We start from the raw sequence: 14,708 nt of genomic DNA on the forward strand, positions 1-14,708 counted from the left end.
GGTTACACATTTTAGGCCCTAACCTTGCCAAGTTCCGGTTTCTTTAGACTGGTTCCCGACGCAATATTCAATATGTTACACATGTACAAATACAAACTCCAAGGCAGCTCCAGTTCCGTACCGTTGACGTTCCTCCACTAATTCTGGAAGGGCAAAGGTAGTGCAGGCGTGGAAGAGACCAATGCTCCGGAGTTTGGTACAAATATATGAGAGTATTGCTAGTAGCTAATACCTGGAACGTAGTCCCGGGAACCAGGATATGGTTCCTGTGGTTTTTTTAGGGGTACTCATAAAATGAAAAGCGAAAACGAAACAAAACAATTCGAAACGAAAGTACGAAATGAAACGAAAAGAAGAAAAAATCATTCAAATCATCATCATTTTGTCACGTAAGACCTTCGTGTTTCGTATAATTTATATAAATAGTTTAGATATATATGCTTGTTGTACTTGTTTAAAAAGGAGGCATCAAGGCTGGATTATTGTTGCATTGTCATGTGATTTGACTCAGTCCGATACTGCTAGTAGCGTCGGGCAAAATAAATAAGCCGACATAAAAATCTTTAAACAATAACAGAAGACATTTTATCATTTTTTTTCGATAATTTTAGTCACTGCATGTGACATAATACACATGCAAGTGGGGTTGATTAGTACCCATGGACGAAGTCATGAACAAACACACGGACGGCTACTAAATAAAATACTGTGCTAGCCATAAATACATTTTCATTCATTAAAAAAAACTTCAAAAGATATCTAATGGCGACCTCAGAGGAATTATCTTTGAAGTGTGCATCTTGTTATATTTGCCAGGTGTGAACTGTGAGGGGGTTCCTGGTGTACAGGATGACAATTGTGGGTTTTTGTGGTCAAAGGTCTCATGTCTGTGTATTCCGATGCTGATATTAAGTGCAAACTCAGGAGTCGGTGGTCAGGTTTGCTTGTATAGTAAGTCTAGAGAACCTCGATATAGCTTATCACATGCAGGGTACAACAAAACAAAACATATTCACTGACCTCAAGTCCATAAAATGTTTACAGGTCAAATCATGTTTATTTATAACAAACGGTAAGTGATGGATAACCATCAAACTTCTAACTTAAATCATATATTTCGTAAAACCCATGAATAAAGTAACATGCAAGAACGCAAACGCAATTTCCTTTTTTGCAAAATGTGCAAGCCGAAATTCAAACTTGTGACTTTACAAGTGATACATTGGCTGAGATATTTTTAGAAGTGGTATTTAATGCATTGATTTGTTTAGATGTTTAAATTTGAATTCCGCTGACAAGAGCCCGAGTTACTTCTCGAAATAGGCCTATTCAGCATAACAAATTTACTGTAAATGATAACATTTTGGTAATTTTGATATCCTTATCAATGGTATCTCGGCAAGACGCGTTGTGAACAGGAAAAACACGCCAGTCAACCGTGAAGAATACATTAGGCGAAATATCTTGCAAAGCATAATGTTCAACCCGCGAATGCTAGGCTCCAATATTTAATCCAGTTACTATCCAAATTCCACGGTAATATCTAGTCTTGAGAGATCCGAATAATGGAAAGTTTAAACTAAAAAAGAATCATCACCAGAAATACTCAGTCAATGGTTTATCATCGATCTTGAGTATTTACATGTGTAACATCCAGAATTATGGACGACATTATAGGGCTACGGTTCCTAAGCCGTAATATATGTGGATGTGAACCAGACATCAAAGCTTCTGCTTACAGAACAATGGTTAGATCACACTTGAATATGCAGCCACAGTTTGGGATCCCTATTAGCAGTCTTACATGCAGTCACTAGAGAATGTACAACTAAATGCAGCAAGATTCGTCAAGGGCAATCACTACGACAGAACTCCTGGCTGTGTTACATCAGTGCTAAAGCAGCTACAATGGGAAACCTAGAAGAACGTCTACTAAGATCCATGCTAGTTAGTCATGATGTATGAAATCACCCATGATATGATAAATATACCAGCTGCATCTACTTAACAACACTGAGGTGATGCCAGAACTCGAGGAAACAGCAACTATAGACATTGAACACCAACTGAGACATCTACAAATGCTCATTCTTTCTAGAACCATCAAGGACTGGAACAGCCTTCCAGACAGTGCCATCGAGGAATTTAAGGGGCAGCTAACCAACACCATAGCTGCCTCTCACCAGCCGTATACAGCAAGAGGCCATGTTTTTAACCTGTACATAATTTAGTTTTAAAGTTGTAAATACGAGGCTTTTAGCTGTGTCCCCGGTGCTACATTGTATTTACACTCTAAATGAGAAGAAGACATTCACTCTGCTATGGACATGAGTAAAAGTAGTACATACTTACATACATACATACATATATATATGTTAACCTTGGTTAATCCTTTTTGAATATTTATCGCTGCATACATCTAAAAGAGTAATCAAGGGAACCATGGTTATAGTGGTAAAGATCTAAAGATTTATTTCAAGTACATATATGTGTATATAGTTACAATTCACGTACATTTAGCTTCTCTGTTCCGTTCCGTTTCGCACTTTACAGTTTCGCTTAGCAATTTATAGATTTCGTTTGGCATTTTATAGGTACCCCTGACTTTCTAAATGAGAAGAACAAGAACAAGACATTCACTCTAATATAGACATGAATAACAGAAGTACATACATACATATACATACGTTAATCTTGGTTAATCCTTTTTGAATATTGATCGTAGCATACATCTAAAGAATTATTTCAAGTACATATATGTGTATATAGTTACAATTCACGTACATTTAGTTTTTCTGCGTTCCATTTTATTTCGCACTTTACAGTTTCGTTTCGCAATTTATAGATTTTGCTTCGTTTTGCATTTTATAGGTACCCCTATTTTTGTCGTATTCCGATGAGCAGTTAGATTAAGCCTTGCCCATTTCAATGCTTTTAAAGTTACCACCTTTCGCTAGTATGTTTTTCAAATCAAATGTACCCTGAAGAGATTTTGTTTAAGTGTAAATATCTCATGCGTTGTAGCTATTTAAAATGAAAAACAAGCATTCACCACTAAAACATAAAATATCAAAAGGTCGGACACGGATCCAATTAGCATTTGTTTCTAAAAATAGATACAAAATTTCCCAGCCATGTTTACTTTCCGTTAGCTCTAAACTAAGGAAAAGTGCATGGTAATGGTTTTTAGGTAACTGCCGATTATCATTGTAGGTTTCCTATAATTAAAATTAATTTATTTTGTTTTGATTGCAACAGGAATGAGAAAAAAATCCTAACAAACTGATTTTCAAAATTCTAATTATGGCCCGGGCCCAAAACAAGAAACTATTTGACACCCACATTTCTGACCCCAAAGGTAAGGATAAGCATAATATGAGACAGGTGAAACACCTGCTGGTTCATACTTGAAGCTGCTTGGTCTAAACAAACCGGTCTAATGTTGCACGTGTTCCATTGTAGCCAAAATTTTCACAGCATACCTGCCAACTTAAAAATTCCTAAGCCCGGGGTTTTATTACACGGAACAACATGTGAACCGACATTTTCGAGACATATTTGCAAACTCGGTTTTATTGGAGTAATGTATGAATGAAACGACCACTGTAGCATTAAAGGGCCTTCTTAGATGAACTGTGCACGCACAATATAAGACTGAAGTTTGTAAGTCCCATTTTCTCTTGTGGTGGGTTCCTCCAAACCTAATTGAAATTCAAACATTTGATTAAAAAATATTAAATAAGAAAACTTTTTTTTACATTCAAGTGTATATCTTCAATTTTAGAATATGTTGAGCACATCTTATCTTTTTTCCCTTATTGTCAATTAAATGGGAAGCTAGTATCAATACAGTTTCATGTTGTAATAACCCTAATTTGGTGATGTGACAGAATGATGCTTTATAACTTTCAAAGGTGTAAACTGGAAACTTCGGCAATATTTTTGTTTTCAATAAATGCATACCTTGAAGTGCAGTATATGAAGAAATGTAACAAATATTCAAGAATGTTGCTACCAAAGTACAAAAATCATCATCATTTTAAAGGAATAGTTTTTTTTAACAATGCTAACTAAACTTTTGGAAAAATATACATGCTTTTTGAAATTACAGGAAATGTGAAGACTGCAGGGGAGGTAACTCTTTTTGACAATTTTATAATTTGTTTACATACTTTGTTCTACAAATTTTAGACCAGTTTAATTGCCAGTATTTGTCAGGTTACTTGTGGAGTAGAATTTAATCTTTAGAATATGATTGGTTGTTCATAAAATAGTGGTAGATCCAATCAGGGTACATTTTCTTATTGTAAAACCACCGTGTCAAACACTGATCAGCTGATTGCTCCTCAGAGATTATTAACCTGTCATAAAACATACCCATACCTATAAGGACATCAATTGACACCCTTTGTCAGCTTTATTACTCTTCAATTCAAAGAAATGAGATTGAAACACGAATTTAGGGGTTTGAATTCTGTGGTTTTTTTTTAATTTTTACAAATTGGGTTTTAGGACTTGAAAAATTGTGTTAGAGGGACAAATAGTCAAATTGTGAAAACATGACCCTGTAAGTTGGTAGGTATGCCACAGTCTTTGCGACTGTCCTTTTTTATTTGATATTGATACATGTATGTCAGATTGTTTGAGTTAGAACAATGTTCCATCAAAAATTAAGATTTTTTGCAGCATTTTTCACACTTGTAATGCTTCTGACCAATTTTCTGTGTTTATTTTTGTTTTCAGGTCAATACTCAGACTATAGGAAATTAAAACATACAACAATTTAAGAGATGGCAGATAATGTAGACCTAGACCAGGGAAATCTTGTATTTACTGCAGGTAATATATGATTATGAACAACAAACATCTATAAGATATACTAAACTATTTTGACCCTCCCTTTTGCGCACTAGATGTTTTTGTCTGTTTATTTGTTCATGTACCGTGTAATTCCTCTATTACAGTTCAATGGATTTTGGTGAAACTTAATGTGAAGTTTAAATATTATACATGTACATGATGCAAGATATTATGTTCTAATTGCCAGATGCTTGCAAAAGGAGATAACTAAACTTTTGGGTTTTATTGATTTGTTGTAAAGATTGCAAGCTTTACTCCTCCTTAATCATTTATATTTATATTTATATTTATATTTCATACCTTCATCGAAGACCCATGGTTGGCCTTGAGTCGACATTTTTCATCCTAGTAGGGTTGTTCTCTTGACATATAATCACCATATCCATTCTTATTATACTATAATTTCAGAGGATTCTGATGATGATTTGAATGTAGATGATGATGAATTTCATTTTGCTTCTGATCAGTTACCAACAACTCCATCACAACCAGCCAGACTGGCTCCATCTAGTACATTTCAGTTCTCTTCTAATCCTGAACCATCACAGAATATAAGAGCTCAGCAACCTATCCAACCAGTCTTACCATTCTTACAACAACACCAGCCACGACCTGTTCCAACACAGCCTCGACCTGAATTCATTGAAATACATAAAACACCAGCTCAACTTACAGCACAAAGTTATCTACCAGAAACAGAAGTTACTTGTGAGTTGTGTTTAACAAGAAAATGAAGTTTAGTAATTGTATGCAATTAATTATCTTCCAATTTTGAAGTTTCCAATCTTATAATACTGTACCTTATGCTAAGCTTATCTAATTTGCAACATGAAACCTTATTCCTTTCATGATTTTTCATTAATCTTGATGATATGGAGATAAAATAAAAATACACAATTTTTATTCGAGTAACCAATGATAAAAGCAGGTCCAGTAGCCATCTGTCTGTCTGTCCACCACACCTATGATGTACTTACTTTGTGTACTGTAACTTATAAACTATTTACCCTATAATATGGAAATTTTGCCCAGTGGTTTTAAAATACATATTGAAGATGTACACCTTTCATTTTGGCACATTCGTTTAACTTGCATTAATACATATAGCATGTGTTGATGGTGACACAGGTCCAGACTTGTATGGATGTTGTTAAGTTTAACCAATGGCTGATTAGGCCAAAACAAATAATATGTCTGTTTCCTGCTACCATACCTACAGTAGTTTTTTGTAACTACCTTAAACATATTATTGCCATTTTGGCGCAAGCACTGTTAATGTCTAGATTGATTTCCCATTAAGTCAATGTAAAATGTTTTGGAAAAATAAAAGAATTTCCCTACCTACCTAATTTTTATATTTTTATTTAATCCCAAGCAATAGCTTTAGAGTTAAATATACAAATAAAAAGGTTGATTTGGAATACAGTGAACATATTAATTTTTACAGTTGCTAATTTTGGCATAATATCTGTCAAGTGAACGTATTTGCCAGTGTAAATTATCCTCGGTTTTGAAACACTGATAAGCGTTCTATAGTGTTAAAAAATCAATTGGGCAGAACTTTTTTTCATGCATATATGTCCACCCCAAAAATACCAAAAATAAGTATACTACAAAAACTAATACTTTTACAGTAGATAAGAAGAACTGTTGCATATCTACTATGGATGACTAAAACTACTTTTACATTTTATTTTAGTATGGAACAACTTTTTTACAACAAAACCATTGAACCCTGAAGAAATTTTCTGTGAGAGGACCTACTACACAAAGGCTAGAAAGAACCTTTGGTATAACGGCTACTGTACAATTGTCGGCTATTGTGGTGAAGGCAAATCTTGTATGGCTGAACATCTAATGATCAGCTTTGTCATGAAACCAGGGGCTTTGAAATCTAATGCACCACCCTGGTCTGATAGAGATTCAAGAGAAAACAGCATACCAGAGAGTGGGAGACCCTTGTATACTTGTGTATATGTCAACAGTCCTGAAGAATGGTACATGAAAGTCGACACAAGTAAGAAACAAGTTGTAATCATAGATGATATATTTGGTGTAGCTTCTACAAGTATGCATACAATAGAGCCATGGATACCCCACTTAGATAGGATGGCCCAGACTGCAATAGAGAATAAACCTAATACTCTACTCATAGTTACTACACATAAACATCAGTATGATAAACTGCCTCCATATGTTAAAAGGAAACGTCTATTTTCTGCTAAGAATCTGATAGATCTATCTGCTCCTAAAGAGGGATATAATGATTCCGGCAACCTAATAGAGAAAATCTGTGAGAACTATGACTTTAAACTAGGCTGGAGAGATAGGGAGGAGTTAGAGTATGATAAGGTCAGAGAAGGTTATCTTATCAAATGCAGACTTTTTGCTGCAGTCAAGAGTTTCCATATGGAAGGAAAACCATATTTTGCTAACCCAGGGAGAGAATTTGAAAATGTAATCCAGAAAGTTTACAGCTTTGACAAGATCATTTTCTATACTCTAGCTGTAGCTGTGTTGTTTGATGGGAAACTTGATCTTGATAAGGAGGTTTTTGAACAGTACACAGATAGAGAACAAAGGATCCTCAGGGAGTTAATTGAGCCACTTAATGTACCCAGAGATGTCAACTTAGAGAAGATGAGGTTTGCTGCCACACTTTTAAATGGTGTCTTCTTTTCACCTAGACAGCTTCATTGTTGGGTTTTCTGCCATGAACATGTGATGCACTTAGTTGCTGAATCAATCAATCGTAAAATTCCTAAGAAATTAGTAGAACTCTGTTCATATGAGTTTTTAATGGAGCGGTTGAGAACTGGAAATTATTTTGGAGGAAAAATGGAATCTTGCATTACAGTTTGGCCAAAAGAACATTCTGAACTTTCTCAAAGGTTAACTTTTGAAATTTTATCGGGTAATGTTAAACCTATAGCATCCCATTCTGCTCTGAACAATGAGAAATTTTGTAAAGATTTCTTTGCATTCATGGCAGAGATGGGGAGTCTCCTGCCTGTAACTCAACAGAAAGGACCATACAATAGATCTTTGTTTTTTTGGGCAGCATACTATGGCCAAGAGGCTACTGTTAAGCAGTATTTGACAAATGAGGAATTAAAAGATTTCAAAGAGGAACAGTGGTTTCAGGAGGAATTGAGTCTTGCTCTTTTTGCAGCATGTTGTGGGAACTCCATTGCATATGGGAAATTGGTTAAACAGTTACTAGATAATGGAGCTCCAATAGAATCTACAGAAAACCTTGTTGAGGAGGAACTCCTCGAACTCTATGGAGATGATGTTGTAGATCTTTTGAAGTTAAAGCCTACTCTGATGCATATTGCTGCCCAGTTTGGATTTGGAGATACTATTAAAGTTTTAAAGGAGAAAGGTCTAGATATCAATGCAGCACTTCCAGATGGATATACCCCTCTACATCTGGCTGTCAGAAATGTGGATGAAAGTTCAGCAAGAGCTCTGATAGATCTTAAATGTGATGTAGATGCTGAGACACCCAATGGCCATACCCCCATGAATGAAGCATTTATACGTGGACATGATAGTCTCATTAGACAGTTTCACTATAGTGGCAAAGACAGATTAAAAAACCTAACAATGGATGGAAACTTGTCTGTCTTATTTGCTGCAGCTTGTACTGGTGAAAAACAGATTATTTCGACAGTTGCTGTACCATTAAATGATTACCGTGGGAACAGCGTCCATGATCCATGGCCGCCATTGGCTGAAGTTGCTGCACAGGGGAATCTAGAAACTGTTCGCTACCTAGTAGAGAACAAAGCAGATGTAAACCAGTCAGGATTGTCTGGATGGACAGCACTACACTTTGCAGTTCTTTTCTATCATGAAGAAATTGTCACCTATCTCTTAAGTAAGGAGGCTGATGTAAACTGTACAACCTCTAACAAACTAACCCCTCTTCATCTGGCAGCTGAGAACGGATATACTGAGTTAGTTCATATATTGTTAGATAAAGGAGCTAAGGCTGAAGCCCTTACAAGTCAGGGTGAATTTCCGATGACACTAGCAGCTAAGAATGGACATTATCATCTACTGCAATATTTCTTAGAGGAAGGTATAGAATTGCCATTACCAAAGGAGAGGGAAATTACTGGTAGTCAGAAGGATGAGATTGTTATGGCTCTGATGCAGAGTGCAGAGGACAGACATAGACATTTGTTCTTTTAAAGATATTACTGTAATAGAACTTCTAGTATGAATTTGTTAAAAATTAATGATGAGTTTAATACTAGAAGAAAGCAAATTTTTTTTTGAAATAACAATTAATATTAACTGCTTTACAAATATCATTATCTTATCTTTTCGTAAAGTTTCATATCTTTACTTAAAGAATAGTACTGAGTTTTAATTAGTAAGAAAGCACTAGGTTTTAGGTATCAATTTGATATTTTTTTCAGAAACTGCTTTGTGTAGACTTTTATACTAACACTGAATATACTTCAGCCAATGTCAGGTGGCATGTACATGTGTGTAAGTGTTGTTTGTGTGAAAATTGTAATTTTGATTTTATTTTAACCATATCACAGTATAAAAGGTTGCTTCTTTAAATGCATTGATGGATTTGTTATTTCCTGAAGATTTTTTACATGTCACGCTGATGTATGAGAACCCCTTTTACGATTAACTACAAAAGTTACACAATATGTTTATGATGGCTGAATTTTAACTGTAGTATAATAGTATCACCCTTGTTTCGTCATTGGTATCATTGGCGTCAGTTAACTTCCATGTATTTACAATGACTTGAGTATAACTTACTGGATCTTTTTGAAATTTTAATTTTTAATTTTGTTCCTATGGACGCGGTGGAGGAGAGTTTTGCTCCATTCACTTCGAAAATAAGGGGCTGAAAGGTGGAAAATAGGTGTAATTAGAATTGATAGAAATAGTTCACTGTTCAATAATCTGATTTGATGTTTCTTTTGTCAGTGTGTTCCTTTTGAAATTCTGTTAACATCAGATGCTTTTGAAATTCACCAAAAAGACTTCTCTTCAACTGCTTTGGACTTAAAGGTGTACGAAAAAAAAAAAAAAAATTCAACTTTTATTTATTTGGTCTGATTTTCAAAACATTTAATTTTGAGAATTTTGTCTCTGCCTGCTTTCTATCAGATTTCAGATATCTCTTGCGTTTTTCGAGTTCTAAGGGCAAGAGTGGTTCACTCACCCAAAATTTCAACTTTTTTTTTATTTCCGGTGGGAATTAAATTTTTTTTCAGTAACATTTTTCTCAGCAACTATAAATCACAGCTAGTAGATATTTGGTACACAACTTTAGTATGGGGTCCCATATTGAGTGATGTGATTTCAGGTTTGTGGCACTTCTACTTACTGTTTATGGCAACTTGGCCATTTCTGTATTTGACCAATTTTTCAATCAGATTTCTGATATCTCGTATAGTCCATATGTTTTAAGAGGCCAAAGTGGGCCACACCATGAAGATCCACCTTTTGGTCAGGTCTGAGTTTGCAATTTCTTATGCAAATTCATGTCTTTGTTTTTCAATCATAATTTAGACGTCTGGTACGGTTTTCGAGTTACAGGAATCAAAGGCAAAGGTCTTAGATGAGCACCTTTAAAGTAGAACTTTGAAATTTAAGTATTTCTTGATCAGATATTGTGTCCGTTATGAACAGTAATACCTTGTTAAAAGCATGTGAGAAACTAATATTGTGTCCACACTTATCGGCGATTTAATAGAGTTCAATATGTTATAGTCGTATCATTCTGTGCTCACGGAAGCGTTTTATTGTATAATTGTCTATAGCTAATGGTCTGTATACTATTTGTCCTTTGTCATCACTTGGTGTATGTCGTCATCATCAACTATTCTTTCAAAATCTTACCCTCTGAAACCAAGCAGTGGATTCTTACCAAACTTGGTCTTCAGCATCCTTAGGGTATCTATTTAAATATTGTGTTGGTTATGTAAATCAAAGGTAAAACGTGACCGCCGTTGCTATTTTTAGATCACAGGGGTCAAGTCACCAATTTCTACATATATTTCAAAAACTAAGAGTTATTTGAAAATAAAAGCAACCTTCCTATTTCAGCTTGTGGAGCCCTACAATAGTCTTCTTTGGGTCCAAATTGTGGGACAACACCTTGGTAGATTTAATTTACCGCCCTTGGGGAAAAATGACAGTTTTTGAAGTAGACCGTGGGCTGGGAGGGTCCACCGTGCACCTCCACCCCAACTCGTCAACTTCATGGTGATTTTTAGGTACCTTTATAACTTCCATTACCGAATCAATTTGTCGTCAAAGAATTTTCTCGGATTCTTTTTCAGTAAAAGCCTATATTTGTATCCATCTGAGTCAAAAAGGCAAGATGTTATAGTGTCATAGCATCAAAATGAGCCCGAGTAATAAATATTTGAACTTTTTTAAGTCAAGTTAGGTGGAAAATTGCCACACCTACCAATGAACAAGAATGCCTTAACATGAAATAAAATGTGAATTTTTGGTATATATACAGTGTACAATAGACGTGTTGGGTACTATTGCTTTAAATATGGATGTATCCAACATTCTCATTTCAGGCGCGTATTTTTCAGTTTCAATATGACGGTTTTTCATGAAAAGGGTAATTTTCGGAATTTCAAATTTTCTTCAATTTCACCTATAATTGGCATTTTTATTCAAATACCATACTTCAAACAAGCTTTTGTATATTCAAATACAATTATATAGTGTCTTAACTTCTAATGAGCCCGAGGAATAAATATTTTCCAAGTCCAAATAGGTGAAAAATTTCCACCACTACCCATGAAAAAAAGGACCTCAACATGAACCCAAATGTTAATTTTTAGCATATAATCGATGTAAAAAATAAGTTGGGTACTAGTGTTTTAATTATCAATGTTTTCAACACACCTGCTCATTTCGGGCGCGTAAGTTTCAGTTTCAATATGACAATAACAGTTTTTCATAAATAGGAGAATTTTCGGAATTTCATATGACACTATATTAATGTACCGTACCGCACAAAAGCTTGTTTAATCTACGGTGTTCTAAGAAAAGGTAATGAAGGGTGATATAGAACAAATTAATTCTGAAATTCTTAAAATTTGACTTTTTACGATTTTATAGTAATTGTTACCCTAAAAAGAAAATCTAACCGCCTGAATTGATCAGATATGTTGGGTACGTTATTATCTTAATTATGAATGCCTTAAATATGACTTTTACGGTGTCGGTATGCTGTGAATGAGAATTGTGTTTGATACTGAGACCATTTTTCTAGGGGTAGGGGTAATATTTTTAACATTTTTTGAAAATTCGCTCTTCAAAATTATTTTTTTTTGGTGGTTAATTTATGTAGAAAATTAAATTATCTGTAGAATGATACCGAACTTGAGACGTTTTAGTTGAGCAATAACTTGTAGAGTCGAATTTAGTGACTTTTGACCAATAAATCGAAATTCCCATTTTTAGGTTTTTGCTCACCTTGCCCAAGGCCATGTGAGCTACAAATGTATTGCCATCACTTGACGTCCGTCTTCGTCGTCGTAGTCGTCCGTCATCCGTCCTCGTTAACAATTTTTCAAAACTCTTCTCCTCTGACACTACTTGGCCAATTGGATCCAAATCTGGTATGAATGTTATTTGGGGTATCCTGCATAGAACTGATGTAGAGATTTTTGATATGTCGAAAAAAACATGACTGTCGTTACTAAAAATAGAACATAGGGGTCAGACAGTAGTTTTTCGCATATGTCTCAAAAACCGTTAGGTTTAGCTAAATTCTGACATATGGTGAAAGTGTACAGCATGATGAGATCTATCTGTGGTTAAACGTTCGTTTAAAACCATTTAGTCATGCTGGAGTTATTGTCATTTTTCAACTTTTTTTTTGCTTTTTTGATATTTTTAATGTTATTTCTTTCAAAAATCTACTCCTCTGAGAGTACTGGACCAATTGAAATCAAACTTAGTATGAACGTTCCTTGGAGTATCCTGCATAGAACTGATGTTTGGATTTTTGATATGTAGAAAAACATGGCCGCTGTTACTAAAAATAAAACATAGGGGTAAGACATTAGTTTTTCGCATATATCTCCAAAACGTTAGGTTTAGCCAATTTTTTTCAATTGCTTAAATAATTCTTGTTATAAGGCCTTCAAAAGTCTTCAGATATTAAAGTTGTCAGGCGCCTCCTTGTAAGAGTTATTGCCCTTGAAGGGGAAAAATGATGTTTTTTTTTTACAGATTTCAGCCAGTATCTTGAGAACTATAATAGAAAGAAACTGTCAATTGCTGAAATGATCCTTATGATAAATCTTTGAGGCAAAATTGTTGGGCAACTTCTTCCTAAATTTATTGCCCTCGAAAACCAAAGTTCAACCAGGTGAGCGATTCAGACTCCTGGGAGCCTCTTGTTTTTGGATAACTTATGACTACAAAAATCGCAAAAATTCATCAAAAGAACCCCAGAAGTATAAATTGTGAAAATACCAAAAATAAAGGCATTTTTTACTGAAGCATAAATACTCTAGGGGTTTTGACATTGAAAAATATGTCAATTTAAGCGATTTTTCGGCAGGGTAGGGGTACATTTTTTCCATTTATCCCAATACCGCAACTTTCTTAGTACCATTGTAAAGCTGAGACGTTGAGCTACATGATGATATATACACATGTAAGTTTACTTCGTTTTGTAGAAAGATGAAGTCCGTTGAATAAAAAAACTTCAAAAGTGGATTTTTGTCTCAATGAGGTATAAACAGTAGCCAAAAAAATACAAAAATGCTTCAGTTTATTTTTTGGCGACAAAAAGATTCGTAAATGGAAGGTATAAGGGTACCTGAAATTCATATTTTGGTTGATGAGTGGGGGGGGGGGGGTGGGTAGGTGCACGGGGGTTATCTCAGCCCACGTACTACGGCTTTCAGCTTTTAATTGATGAAATGATCCTTATAACAATATATAGTTTCCATCGAGTGAAAATTTTCCGACGACTCATTGTTAGAGTTACTGCCTTTGAATGGCAAAAAGTCAGTTTTTACAGTTTTCAGCCATTATCTTGCAAACTATAATAGAAAGAGAAAACTTTTAATTTATAAAATGATCTTTATGATGAGTCCTACAAAAGTTTTGATTGGGTGAAAATTGTCAGACCATTTTTTTGTTAGAGCTATTACCCTTTAAAGACCAAAAATGACAGTTCTTGCAGTTTTGAAAACTATTATAGGCAGAAAAAAAACTAGGGACAATTTTATTTCCTTTAAGACGATCGGTAAAAGATGATCCCCTGATTTGACGGGTCGTAAAATGGTCTTGGTCCAGAGGCAGTACCTGTTGGGGTAAATTAAATGCATTATGTACTTCAATTTATGTAAAGATATCTTAAAGCTATTTGAGTAAACTTATTAATTCATATTTGATTTTTTTTAATTATTTGATATTTTTTACGAATTTACTACAAGTTTCAATATGTTTTTTTTTATGACAATTTAGTTATTATACATAATTCCTGCTCAATAGTATGATTATGCATAATTCATGAAAATTTCAGTTATCATTTCTATTGAACGATTGATTGTTGGGGTTTAACGTCCGAGCAGCAATATTTCAGCTATATTCAGACGATGAACATGAAGTGGATGATAAAATGAACATGAAATGATGATGAAATGAAAAAGGGATGGGACACAAGGATAATGGGGTCGACAAATTTTGATTGCCACTGGAAATAGGGAGTTTGGTAGGTTCGGGCAATTTAGCCTCCTGTGGCGGAGCCCTATGGTTCCTACTCCGGGAGAATACCACAGTAGGTTCTTTAACGTGCGAGGAACGTGACATCTTTCCCAACA

The 14,708-nt window shown here is 34.8% G+C and overlaps 2 protein-coding genes across 9 annotated transcripts in view; one reads left to right on the plus strand and one right to left on the minus strand.

Annotated features, from left to right (window-relative positions):
* Positions 1-2,707, minus strand: part of LOC148604683 (putative polypeptide N-acetylgalactosaminyltransferase 10) — a 37,246-nt gene extending 34,539 nt beyond the window's left edge. The window contains exon 1 of one of the 3 annotated variants that reach the window (XM_088548929.1): positions 2,688-2,707. The gene's annotated coding sequence lies outside the window, so the exon portion shown is untranslated. Of the gene's footprint in view, positions 1-23; positions 241-2,687 lie in introns of those variants that run through there. The other 2 variants (XM_088548928.1, XM_088548927.1) reach the window with 2 other exon arrangements.
* On the plus strand, positions 53-14,274 carry LOC148604684 (uncharacterized). Of its 6 annotated transcripts, none has more exons than XM_088548924.1 (4): positions 53-157; positions 4,744-4,839; positions 5,269-5,568; positions 6,560-14,274. In XM_088548924.1, the coding sequence occupies exons 2-4, from the start codon at positions 4,791-4,793 to the stop codon at positions 9,058-9,060; spliced, it is 2,850 nt and encodes a 949-aa protein (XP_088405050.1). In that variant the 5' UTR covers positions 53-157; positions 4,744-4,790; the 3' UTR covers positions 9,061-14,274. The 6 variants fall into 6 exon arrangements, with proteins under 6 accessions (XP_088405050.1, XP_088405047.1, XP_088405049.1 ...); XM_088548921.1 differs by having other exon boundaries at positions 57-196; XM_088548923.1 differs by lacking the exon at positions 53-157 and adding an exon at positions 825-951.
* The last annotated feature ends 434 nt before the right edge of the window (positions 14,275-14,708 follow it).

This window comes from Perna viridis, chromosome 10 (assembly GCF_037379345.1).
Source record: "Perna viridis isolate PV_CMFRI_1.1 ecotype Kerala chromosome 10, ASM3737934v1, whole genome shotgun sequence".
NCBI classification, from domain to species: domain Eukaryota; kingdom Metazoa; phylum Mollusca; class Bivalvia; order Mytilida; family Mytilidae; genus Perna; species Perna viridis.

Excerpts from the sequence above, each read along its gene's own strand:
- LOC148604684 (XM_088548924.1), top strand. The coding sequence starts at position 4,791 with ATGGCAGATAATGTAGACCTAGACCAGGGAAATCTTGTATTTACTGCA. Across the intron at positions 4,840-5,268 it reads AAATCTTGTATTTACTGCAG|AGGATTCTGATGATGATTTG; the intron begins GTAATATATGAT and ends CTATAATTTCAG. Across the intron at positions 5,569-6,559 it reads ACCAGAAACAGAAGTTACTT|TATGGAACAACTTTTTTACA; the intron begins GTGAGTTGTGTT and ends ATTTTATTTTAG.